We start from the raw sequence: 12,941 nt of genomic DNA, 5'->3' as shown, positions 1-12,941 counted from the left end.
CATCAAAACGATGTCAGCTCAGCTAGATAGAGATGGAACGTCTGCACGGACAATCTGCTCGGTTGAATCATCCATCTGCGATGCACCACAATCTCCTGCACATTGTTCACCAAGCATCTCTCAGCTTCAAAAGAGGGAGGGATTTACGGAGGCTGGCTCCTGGATCCAGGTGAAACAATAGCTTAAAGAAGGCTGCTGGGCATGAATTTAAGCAGCTGGGGTTCCTCAAACAACACTGCTTTTTCTTGGTTCATTGCCTAATCCATTATATTTAAAGAAAAAGTGGAGTCAAGCTGTCCCCCTTTTTTTTTCTCCTCCAACAGGATTATTCCAGTATGTTTCCAGTCACAGAGCACTCTTAATGGAGTGGGAAATTATTCTGACACATACAGTATATGACCTAAAAGATACAAACCAAAAGGAGATGGAATTAAAAATAAATTTGTACAGAGCAATTTGGTTTCCGTGTCTTTGTCCTGCAAGCTTAGTGCTCTGTCCTTTTCTCTACATCTTTCAGATTGATTTGCAGCGAGACAGCAGAATAGGTCTCATGGGATGTAACACTGTAGACTCTTTAAGGCCTTGGTTTCTTCCTCCATCTTCTTCTTCTTCTTCAAGGCTCTTTAATAATCTCACACAGCTGTCAGATGCAGGAGAATATAGATTTTCAAAGATTTTTTTTTTTTCTCTCACTGCTATTGAGTGAACAGTTTCCATTTGCACTAAACGCTTTTCTATCTCAGAATTCATGATGGTGAAAGAGTCTCTCAAAATTGATGTATATTGTATTTAATGAATGTAGTTGATGTGCGCCGATGCTCGAGTTGTGTTACATAAAACTGAATATTTTACCATGGATCCCCATCCCTCTGCAACCAAGACAACATCTCCCAATCAAATCAGTTTTAAGATGTATTTATTTAATGTTTTTCGTAACAAAACTGCAAGCTGAAAAACTTTTCACCCTTCCATTTGTCACCGAGAGACTATTCAATGAGTTTAAATAGATTTAGCATACACATAAATAAAACATAAGAAGAGTTCAGATTACGTAGCTTCAGGAAAGATAAGTAAACAATAAGAATAACAGGAATAATCAACTTTTACATCAGGTATGAATACATTCGTAAGACTTGTCCATGTGCTTACTAAGCTTTCATTTCCCTTATCCTGTAAAACAAGTAGGAGCACCTCACTCAAAAACAAAAGGCTGACTTTATATTGTCTAAGCCATGTAAAAATCCAGTCCCATTATGAAAGCAGTGGAGTGGATCAGGATACATGATTTCCTGCAAACCTCTTCCACTCTCCTGGTCATGTGACAGGTGGCCTTACAGAGACACTCTCACTGGTTCCAATGGTTGGAGTTTTCCTTTCCTTTCACTTCTCCACTGGTGAGGTTGAGACACTTTGATCTCAGGCACTTTCTGAAATCATGAGGTTGTTGACTGACGAACACAAATGTAATATTTTACAAACATAATGTAGCTTGTTGTATAGACCTTTACATTCTCTGCATACCGTACATCCTTATTTATAGGTTCTGCTCATCTCTTACTGAGTAGCTTCTTTCTTTAAAGGATTAGTTCGACATTTTGGGAAATACGCTTATTAGCTTTCTCTCTAACACTTACTCAGTATTCTTTCAAAATGTTGAACTTGAATGCAAAACTATCGCTCACTACGTTTACATGCACAAAATATTCCGGCTTTTGCCCTTATTGCAAAAAAAGACAATATTCCTACTAAGCTGTTTACATGGGTGATGAAAATGAGTATTCCACTAATAATCGTTGTCCATGCAGTTGTGAATACTCCAATTAACTCAGATTAAAAGGTCAGCGTTGCGTAATTTGCGCATTTCCAAAAACCTGTTGATATCCAAGTCTTTCAAAATGTATAAAAATGGGTGCGTTTCTCGTTCCGTCCAGAGATGTGGGCTTTTCTTTTGGGCACGCACCCCTTCCCCAGCCTTGCTTTGCACTGTTGTCTAGTTGGTTTTGTCATTACCGGATTTGATTAGTGTTGGTGCCTGATCTGCGTCACACATGCGCTAGCGGGTCAATGCTAACCCTAACGAAACTGCCGTAAAAGCCCAAATTGAGATGCTGATTCCCAAAGTGTTGTATACATGTCTGAAGAATGCTCATAAATACCAAACGAAGTCGGCATGTCCCACATGTCTGGAAAGTGCTAAATTCAGAAATTGGGAATGTCCAAATGGAACATGCTGTCCACATGACCTGTATTAATTTCAAAATATAGTCATATTTGTAATTATAATGGAAAATTCTTGTGCATGTAAAAGTACTGACTGATACCTAACAGAGTATGGTTACAGGTAAATCATCTTGCAAATCTCCTACACATGACGTTATTAAATACGGATAGTTCAGCTCTGTTCAAACTGTCACACGACCTGATTTAATTCGTACAGGCTGAAGTACTCATGAATGCGGAAATCATTTTTGACACATTTTTTTTTCCTATGTTTTCTTGAGTTATCCTCAAATACAAAAAAATCTGCCTCATTTCCAGCCCTGGGTCAAATAAATTTAGCCTTTGTTCCAACCAGCTTCAGCTCCCAGATGGATGGGATTGTAAGACAGGGAGGAGAAATGATGCAGCGTCTGTCCAGTCAATCAGAGAGAAAAATACCAAAAGTTACTCTGTGACTATGTAAATTTCACAATATTCACAGTATTGTCAAAACAGTAGTGGAAAAACCCACACTCGTCTTCCACCACAGAAAAGAACAACCATGAATAAGAATGAAAAGTTGGCCCAGGTCTAGAAATGACTCATTTAATTTCCTCAATTTAAAAACTCAACGGTTTTGCATGTTGTTTAAGACAAGAGCAGAGTACGGTTATAAAATTACCCAATAAATGACCTTTCATCAATAAAAACAATATGACATTGGTATTGAATTATATGTATATACAATAAGTGAAACCTTTCACAAAGTAGTGTTAACCTGATAATTTTATACATCATGGAAATTGCCATTTCCTCATGTTTTAAGGCAAACAGTCATTATGCACAAGTCTTAGAATCAATGATGTACAAGCTGAGATCGGTGGCTGAAAAATGCAAACTATCTCAAGTTCTCAAGCTCAATAAACTATGTACATTTATGGGTGGAGACTTCAGTATGCTCAAATGATGCCCCATATGTAAATGTTTGTAAATGTGAGTGTTTATATACTCATGCAGCCGGAAATATATGGTGGAACTCACTGTTAAATAGCTGCAGCTGGCTGAAGCCTCCTGAGGCCGAGACTTTGACAAAAATGTTAAAACCATTTTCTCACACATGAATGCATCTTATTTCAGTGTTGATAACACTTAAAAGCTGAAGTGATGCATTGAAAAATGAATAATAAATGATAATCAAGCTATTTTGCACTAATCTGTCTGATCCTCCACCATTTTATGTCAAGCACAAAGTCAAGTGCAACCATTTATGGAAGCATTTGAGCCTTGTAAACTGACATAATGCCCCTGCTTGTTTCAGTAAATTTACATTAAACAACGTAGAATTGTTGCCAGTTGAAACACCATCTCTAGTCGATTTTTCCAGAAACTATGAGAAATACATTATAAAAAAACAAACAATAAATTAAGCTGAATAACAATTCTCTATCATATGTGTATTTAAATCTCACCCGATGTATGTTGTGTTTTACGTGGGAGGATCTTTGACAAATAATATACAGCAATTAAGATACCTGTGTTTTCTTCCTCTGTACATCTTCATCTTTCATCGCAATCACTTCCATAACTCAGTTAAAGAACATTTGAAAAATATTTCCCAAAAGTGTCTCTCTGCAGTCTTTCATTTCCCCATGAAGGTAAAAGCTGCATCTTTTGAGCGTCTCTCTTTAGCTTCATGCATTTATGTACAAGTTAAAAGTGTCCAGATATTCTGGATAATTCTACCTGTGCAAGGGAGAGGAACAAGCCAGCTTCCCATAGTCTCAGTTGTTTGAAGTGATGCAGGATGGACGCCATATGGCGATCACACAGTCTTAGATCCAGTTCACCACTTGAGATGGAGGGCCTCATTCTTCCTCCTCCCATCCTCATCCGCATATCTGTCAACATACTGTCGCCGTAACAGCACGGACGAGCTCTGATCTGCCTGCTGGTGTGGTACAATACGAGTTTGAGATCTACAAGGTGGTATAGATGTAGACAAAGATGATGACTACCAAGTTGAGGATGGTCCCAATGATGCCCAACATGGCCAAGATGGTCTCCTCCTTACTTTCCTTGTCTTGGATTCCCTTTTCCTCATCACTGTAGACAGTGTTTACCATTTTCCCTGGAAAAGTCTGCAGTTTTCGTCTCAGACCAATCTGGAGCGAGCAGATAAGAGAGAAAAGAAAAATCCATGTGTTAGTTAATGTAACTGGTTAATTTTTTTTGTTTGTTTGTTTTTTTTTTGTTGTCTTTGAGGATGGTCTTTGCACATTGTATGGTGGCCAGTGATAATGGCAGCAAAATAACAAGTGTTTGGTGAGATGGTTGGTGAGGCAAAGAAAGAATTAAAAAGTAATTAGGAAAGTAATATTTTTTCCTCTTTGGTCACCATGGTAAAATACTGTGAAAGTTAAATGGATTACATTGAGCCGATGGAAAGCTGCCCAGCAATGCCAGTTTCAGTGACACAAATGCATTATTATCAGGACTGGTGCCAAATCTGTTTTAGGGAATTTAAATAAAAGAAAATATGTGGAAAACTGTTCTGGTCCAAGGAACAAATGAGCAGATTTAAGAGTCTGCGTCTGGGATGAAAAGATGGGGATGTGGGAGGCTTGTTGCTCTTTCGCTCAGAGAAAGCTTTACTGTGGGTTTGTGTGTGAAAGAAAAATCTAACACTAAACTGTAAACTGTTTGACCCACGGACAGAGGACTGACGAGAGTCACCCCAACACAAACACAACTGTAAATGTGCAGGGCCTACTGTACTGCTGCTTTCTGCATGTTGCACTGTTGCCTATAAGCCTCTGTAAAGCTATGTTTTATTCAGCGCTATGGGAAAGATTTTCCATCAAAAATAAATTACTTTGCTCCATTCCTTCAATAAAATATAGTTGTCTCCTGAGTTTAAATGCCGAAAAAAGGAAGGAAGTCAGTGAGCACACGAGATTTAGAATCTGGTGTTCGACAGATTAAACGGTTTCATTAATGCGAAATGCAGAACCAAACTACTGGGCGGTTTCAGCCATTTTGCATTAACAGAGTTATACAGATGTGTATATATATATATATATATAATCAGTTTAAGATTCATTCAAAGTTCCTGAGTACATGCCTCAATGCATATACAGCAGTGTACATTCATGCCTTTTGTCAGTTTCCATACAGTGTACGAACACTATTCCTTCATAAGAAGACAAGGCAGACACTTTGGCAGTTTCACAATATAAACCACAGTTGGTTTGATCTATTGTTTCTACAGTTTTTTGTTATTGTATGTTTAGATTTTAAAGGCTTTCAACTAACTGTAAATTCCAAAAAAGTTTTTTTTTTTTTTTTTGTCAAACTATGAAAAGCTCTTGGGCAGGTGAATAAGTCAGACAGATATTATAATACCCCAAATTATTTTTTATTATATCAGGGATACATTGTTCTCTTGGATATGGTTCTTGCATTGTGGACATTAATTTTGAAATACTGAGATGTTCATGTCCTGTGACACACAGGTTTAACACTACCATACCATGCTTCATTTATTTTTCAGGTATTATGAATATGTTATAAAGTGTGATGTAAGTAGTGTTGCCCCAGTACACTGGATTTTCACTTTACATAAACTACTGTAACGTCTTGTAACCATGATAACAGTGCTCTTCTGAAAACAGACTCCAGCTCTCCTCCTGAACGACGTGCTGGACATCAGAGGAATGGCCTTGGCAGCTCTTTGAGGCACGGTGAGAGTGGAGAGAAAAAAGAGCAAAAATTCCTGCACTAGATTCTGTTCATCTGTTTTATTTCTTCAGCTGTGGGACTGCAGTGATCTGATAAAAGTTCTGAGTGCGCCTGCACACATGAACGTTTTCAGGAGTGTGTGTGTGTGTGTGTGTGTGTGTGTGTGTGTGTGTGTGTGTGTGTGTGTGTGTGTGTGTGTGTGTGTGTGTGTGTGCGTGTGTGTATTGATTTGTGTATCCTAGGGCGGGGTATTAGAAAATAGCTGTATGTTTTTAGCAGCTTGCGCAAGTTGTCATCCAAACACCTCTCAAGAGAAAAGCGCTCCTTTTGCGGGTCAATGGGTTTTATACGCCGACTAGCAACAGTAAACCATGTAAGCTAATGCAGACTAAAAATAAACCTTCTAACAGGGAACTGTTTTATCTTAGTAAAAGCGTAGATGCACAATAAACTACACTTTTTTCCTTTTTTCTTTTTTTTTTACCTTAAGAGTTTAGAGAAGTTACCTGAAGTACTACCTGGGTACACAAGGTGCTTTTTGGCTGATGCACTTAATGGGACTTGCAAGAATAAAAATCCAGAACTTTTGTCCCACTTTATGGGATATCGGATGGATCGAGATCATCCTGCTATGACAAGTGATACGATGTTTACCACTCATTTCCCATGATATCTGGATTGCGTTCTGTCTACACTGCGCTCTCTGTGCTGAAAATCACCCAAAGAGGAAAATCATCCCTTTAGAAAAATGTGATATTGTCCATACATATGATCACAAATTCAAAGTATAGAAAATGCCTTTACTTAACATTTCTTTTTCCTGATGATGAATCTAACTTCACAGAGTTGTGTACTGGAATTAACCTTTGCAAAGCCCACATTATCAAGGCTCATTTGCAGGCTTCCTTTGCTTTAATTGAAATTTATGTAACCTTTTTTGAATGCCTCTGCCAAAGCAAAGATTTTTATGTCACCAGTGCAGCACTTTCCCCTCATTTCTTTGACTCACTGATTGCGTTCTCAGACAGATTGGCAAAAGAAAAAGGTCTTGGCAGAAATCATCACATGCCAGGAATTGGCTACAGTACATCAAAGTCTAGGTGTCGTCTTTGGATATGGATTACACAAAAAAAGAAACAGATGAAACTGACTGAGGCGATCAAAACAAGATAAAGTCAGTCATTTTAAGGAATTCAATGTGAGGCCAATGCTGCTGTAGAAATGTTAGATTTAATGAGTCAAAATTTAAGTCAGTTATGTAAGGACCACCGTCAAGCATGTGTTTTGTGTTCATAGATCACCAATAAGTTTATACAAAAGGCCTTTCATTCTGTAAAAGTCAAAGGCCTTTTGTTCAGGCCTGTTTTATAAGGGTAAGAGCATCAAACTGACTGTCCTTTTTAAAAGGCTAACATCCCACACACCGACTGAATGATAGCGATGTCCAATCATCGACATGCATTGTGCTCTTGACGTACATAAAAACCCCGTCAGGCTCTGTTTCTGTGTTAAAGTGCATCCTCCTCCTCTGATCTGTAACAATGGGCTTTGATTGCCTCTCCTGGGGTTCACTATAAACAGGGCTTCCCTCAACCTGAATGGCGATGTTTGTGTGGCACGCTGGATGGCTGGATGCGCCCTCATGCATGAAGACGCCTGCTTGCTGCTGATATAAACAAGCGCTCAGCAAAAAAAGAAAAAGAAAAAAAAAAAAAACAAGGGAAAAAATTGTGCCTGGGGGAGATGGAGATGGAGAGGAGGAGGAGGAATGATGGTGGTGGTGGTGGAGGTGGTGGTGAGTAGGGGCGGGGGGGTGGGGGTCGAGGCTCTGCCAAAACCTGAGTGCTGAGGAAACAGCTTTACCACTGAGTACAGCTGTATGTCACACAGAAAAACCTTCTGGACACCTTCCAGTGCTTCCACATCCAACATCTCCGGTCTGAACAGTGTTTAACAGAGAGTGTTCTGTCTCGAGCGGCAGCCAGTCCTGGCATCCTGCGATGTTCCATAATCATTAACCACCCATAATGACTTCCTCTGTCTGTTAAACACTCAGGCTGGACTGCTTGTGATAGGACAGGATCAGAGCTGTCATAACCCAGGACAAGCCAGAAAGGAAAATCACTACTGTGGCTTAAACAAGTCGAATGAAGAGATTATTAATCCAGCCAAGATACAGTACACAGTTTCCTCTTCACCTCCTCCTATTGATTTAGTCATTTGACTTATTCCAAGGTAAAGAGGATTTAGTTATCTCAGCATTGATTCCTGTTGTCACTCAGGAGCCCATTTCCAACAATTGCAACAGTCCAATGTGTTAACTTTTCCCTCAGTGGTTAATCTGAGGAAAGAACTCAGGATTCAAATATGATACACATCGCATCGCCTCAAAATGAACAGCATCTCTGCAAGAGTTTTTCTCTCACAGGATGAGCTCACACCTGGCTCTTCGATTGAACAGCAAACATCCGGGGGCGAATTTGTGTAAAAAGAACACAGACAGAGAAAGAGAGAGAGAGAGGAGGAGGAGGAGAGAGGAAAAGGGCAATGCCATACCTGGGACAACAAATCCGGACACTTCAGCTACACCTAACAGAAGCTAACATCCTCAGATCAGACCAGTGGAGAGTGAAACCTTTTGCCACTTGAATGATCCCGAGCATGTCAAACAACTCCAGATGCTAACAGAGTCTGACAGGCAGAGTTGCTTTTGGCATCGTTTTAAAATGGAATTAAAGCAAACAGCTCCCAAACCCTCCCAAGCGTGTATGTACAAACACACACACGCACACACACACACACACACGCACACACACACACGCACACACACGTATACAGGTTGACGCCCATAACACACACTGACACAAACACACAGACATTCAGAGCATCACGTACAGAGTCATACTGTCTGACAACGCAGACAAGTATATGTGGCGAAAACTAAAAAGCAAGAAGAAGAGGAAGAGAAGAAGAAGAGGAAGAGAAGAAGAAGAGGAAGAAAACCTTTTTGAAATGACGAGATTTAACTGATTTTGGTGAAATCAGATGAAATGCTACCAATACTGAGCGTGACCCATTTTCCATAACCTGTACTCATTGTTCTGTGAGTGAGAGGAAAGTGACAGATCTATTTTGGATTGAACAAGAATTCAATATGCAGAGGACATTTTTTATTGATCAAAAAAAAAAAAAGAAACCTGCTAAAGACGTCAGAAAAAAAGTTCAGACACGCAGGAAGGTGCAACTGAAATTGACAGACGTGGAATTTAAATTTACCAGAAAACATGGTTTAGTGTTTTTTGTTTTGTTTTTCACACAGAGGCACTCCAGCATGTCATTTCAATAGAAGGACTCTATAGATCTACCCAAAGCATGTCCACGAAAGCTTCATTTTATATTCATTTAAACGTTATCACTCTTGAGTAAAACACTGATGAAGTACAGAACCTTGTCGGGTATCAAATTAATTCTTCCTTGTGCAAAAAGCTAAAGAGATGCTATGACATAAGAAGCATTTAAACTTGTGAACAACATGAACGAGGAGCCACTGGCAGAGGAGCATGTGGACGTATGGATAAATAACCACCACAGCTGATATTATCCCTCAGAGTAAAGCAGAAAAGGTGTCCTTCCTACCTCCATTAATGATTCATACAAAGACAACTGAGCCTGAAAATATCCCACATTTATAAAGAATATATCACCACACATGATAAATTCATAGCTACACCTTGTCATGACATTTAAAAATGGTGAAAGATTCATGAAGTAATTGTTGACAGTTTACAGATGCTCTGCACATGATGATGAGTTTAGTGAAAAAGCTCTGGATGTGCCATGGCTGTGGGACCTACCTTGCAAAGCATCAGGAATAACATAGCATTGGACATGCTGTAGGGGGACGTCTTTCTGTAGTGCACAGACATCCCTGGCAACTAAGGTGAAAGTCGACCCCTCTCATCCTTCGGCTGTAGAGGGGCACAGGATCCAGAGAGGGCTGGCTCGTCTTCCAGGCGGTCCAATTTCAGGGCTCTCGTTGGATGTCGTACCCTGCAGAGCTCCAGCGTCTCCTCCCCGAATTTCATCTCACTAGTGGCCAAGTTCTAGCTGCCATCACTTTCTCCTCCTCAGCCTTGTGAGAGCTGAAACTGTGCTGCCCACCTCCTCTCGGCTCTTCCTCCTCTTTCTCTGCTTGTTTTGTTTGCCTCCCCACCTTTTCTGCTTCTCTCTTCTCCTCCTCCTCCTCCTCTTCTTTTTCTTCTTCTTCTTCTTCTTGTCTGTGTGATGTCAAGTTGAAGAATGGAGTCAGTTGATGGGCAGATGGGGGTGGGAGGGTAACAAAGCTGTTTCATGTGAGTATTTGCATCCTCCTTTGTCTTTATTCCGCAAAGCTTACAAAAAAAGATTTTCAGCCTTGTCTCTCCTGCCAAGACAATCTATCAACCCTTATTAAAGGCTCACCTCCTCTATCAAACTTTTATACTGCTCGGCAATGTAAAACATGTTTAGCTGATGTCTTGGTTTTTAAATGTTTTATAATGAAATAAAAAAGGCACCCCTGCTGACGTGGTGGAAGCCCCTGCTTGCTCTACACAATGTGTAACCCAACATACCTTTTCTTACGCTCCAGTGGCTGAGCGTGTGTCCCTAACTAACTGAGCAGAGCGTGAATGCTGGATGGCTATAAGAGAGAGGCAGGGAGAGAGAGAGAGAGAGAGAGAGAGGGGAGGGGGGGCTGTGAAGAAACCCGTCTCCTCACACTGACGCTGTTGTGGTTGCTTTCGCTCCACAGGCAAGAGGTATCCCCTGCTCCCTTTCTCCCGCGCATATTAATGCAGCCACGGTTGCCTGGCAACCGACTCAGGGGAGTCACACCGAGCCTGACGACAAGAAGCATTTGTGACAGAGGACGGGATGAGGGGCAAGGGTCTCCTCCAGTATATTTTTGTGTGTGTGTGTTTCGAATTTTGTGTTAATGCAAAATATGCACGCTCTTCTTGTACAAGTTGCACAACCATCAGTTGATGTGCGATCTGTGCATTAACAGTCCAGTCACCCCAGCATTTAAAATGCAGAAATTTGAGGAAATAAGAAAACTTTTTTGAACTTTGACCTTTGAGGGTAGAGAGTGCCAGAGAGTCCAAAATGGAGAAAGTAATTGTAGCTTCTTAGCAATGGTTTGTAGACAGTTAATGGCACAAATACATCTTAACTGTATGAGCTTAGCTTAGTGAGCTAGTGAGTTTGCATATTGTCTGTTAGTAATGCATGAGCTCATCTTCAATAACTTTTTCTTGAATGAAATGGTTTAGAATAGTGAAGAAAATGTCAGAGGGAAGTTAATAGTAAATAGTGGTAGAAGTAAACACGGAGAAACATAGAACACTATTGCAACTGACTAGCGCTAGTTTTTAGCTCGCCAGCTACAGTAGTTTACCTAACTAGCCCTGCAAGTGGTCAGTACGTCACTGAGCTAGAGCCAAATATTTCACAAAGACAGGCAGTTTAATTTCGCTGTTCCACTGTCTGGTGTGTGAAAAAAAAGGGGTACTTGGTTGTATTCACAAGTCATGTGTTTCCATGCCTGAGGTGAAACGGTATGTTTGTGTGCATGTGTACATGTGTCACCTTAAACATTCCTTCCACAAACACACACTGCATTTCCTCATTATGTTCATTCACAGTACAGGACTTCTTCATCTCGCACTCGGACAGGCGACACATCAGTGTCAGCAGCCGGCACACGTAATGGATACACTGATCAAACATGAATAACCTCCGGGACATTTACTGTGCAATCCGACACCAGGACGACGAACCCTCAAAGAGTGAACCGTCCCATCCAGTCCCCTCCCTCTGATCCCATTTTCTCACTTCACGTCAGCCAGAGGGAAGGACACGAGCTCTCAGTGTTTTTAACTGCGAGCTGAGAGACTTATCTCTCTGTCTTTGAAAAGAAGTGACTCACCCGGGCCATGCCACACATTTCTCATTTAAAGAAATAGGCAGTTTCACTACTTGAATATTTATAGTTATTCATCATTTCACATTCGGGCCATTGGCGTTCTGCGTGGGATATAGCTCTCCAGTAAAGAGGACAGAATAAATGTTGCATCTTAATATTTTTCGTTATGACCTTTGGGGTCCCATCTTATTTGTGTTTTCATCACCACTTTTTCAACATTTTTCCAGTTGTCCTCTGCCATATTTCTTTTATTGATTTTTGAGGAAAGAAAACTAAAAAGTGAAATACTTTTTATGCCTTAATTTAAGATGCTTACATACAGACTGATGGGGTTTATATTGTTAAATCAAATATGAGTTTAGAAACAGATTTTCCTTTAAACAATATTTCATTATGTGGATGGGTTTGGCAGCTAATGGGAATGTTTAGAATGTGAAACAGCTGCCAACAAATTAGTTTGGGCTTGATGTTGCTTTGCGCATGAAATGACCTGGAATGGACAGCAATAAAAATGGAAATGTAAAGGAAACATTCCCCTCCAAACTGAAACCACTGGTGTGCATAATTTTATTGCCGACTTCCCATCCCTCTCTCTGCTTCAAGATTAACTAACTTAGACTGTCGCTGCCTGCATGGGTATTTATAACAATTAATCAAGGTGTCAGTCGAATTTGTTCCTGTCATGTGATAACCAAATCACACAGAGTGTTTCTCCGATTGCGCGAGTGATCATCCTTTGCCTTACATCAATTTCCATTCAAACAAGCCATCATCAGTCTCAGCATGACTTTAGGCACTTGTATACTCATCTGAATTGTTTTCAGGCAATATGTGTCTTTATACTGATGAAAGAGTGAGCCGACAGGGTTTTGCCCTATACTCAGCGGAATGTCCCACTGTTAGAGCTTCACTAATCAATATTTTTGTATTAACTATGGATCAAATGATTGTGTAATGTGAAAAAGGTTCACTTGCAGTGGTCAAGGCACACAGAATTATCATTGTGGAGCTGTTACCCATACTTTTATGGTGCATTTTA

The 12,941-nt window shown here is 40.3% G+C and overlaps 1 protein-coding gene across 1 annotated transcript; it reads right to left on the bottom strand.

Annotated features, from left to right (window-relative positions):
- Window positions 1-899: 899 nt before the first annotated feature.
- On the bottom strand, window positions 900-10,549 carry tunar (TCL1 upstream neural differentiation-associated RNA). Its single transcript, XM_023409578.2, has 2 exons — window positions 9,792-10,549; window positions 900-4,361 (listed from the first exon to the last, which is right to left on the bottom strand). Exons 1-2 carry the CDS (start codon window positions 9,861-9,863, stop codon window positions 4,176-4,178), a joined length of 258 nt encoding a protein of 85 aa, XP_023265346.1. The 5' UTR covers window positions 9,864-10,549; the 3' UTR covers window positions 900-4,175.
- Window positions 10,550-12,941: the final 2,392 nt, after the last annotated feature.

Source organism: Seriola lalandi, unplaced genomic scaffold, assembly GCF_002814215.2.
Source record: "Seriola lalandi dorsalis isolate HSWRI2012SDOR001 ecotype SW California unplaced genomic scaffold, Sedor1 jcf7180002054398, whole genome shotgun sequence".
NCBI classification, from domain to species: domain Eukaryota; kingdom Metazoa; phylum Chordata; class Actinopteri; order Carangiformes; family Carangidae; genus Seriola; species Seriola lalandi.
Note: the sequence above shows the minus strand (reverse complement) of the source record. Positions and strands in the feature narration are given on the sequence as shown.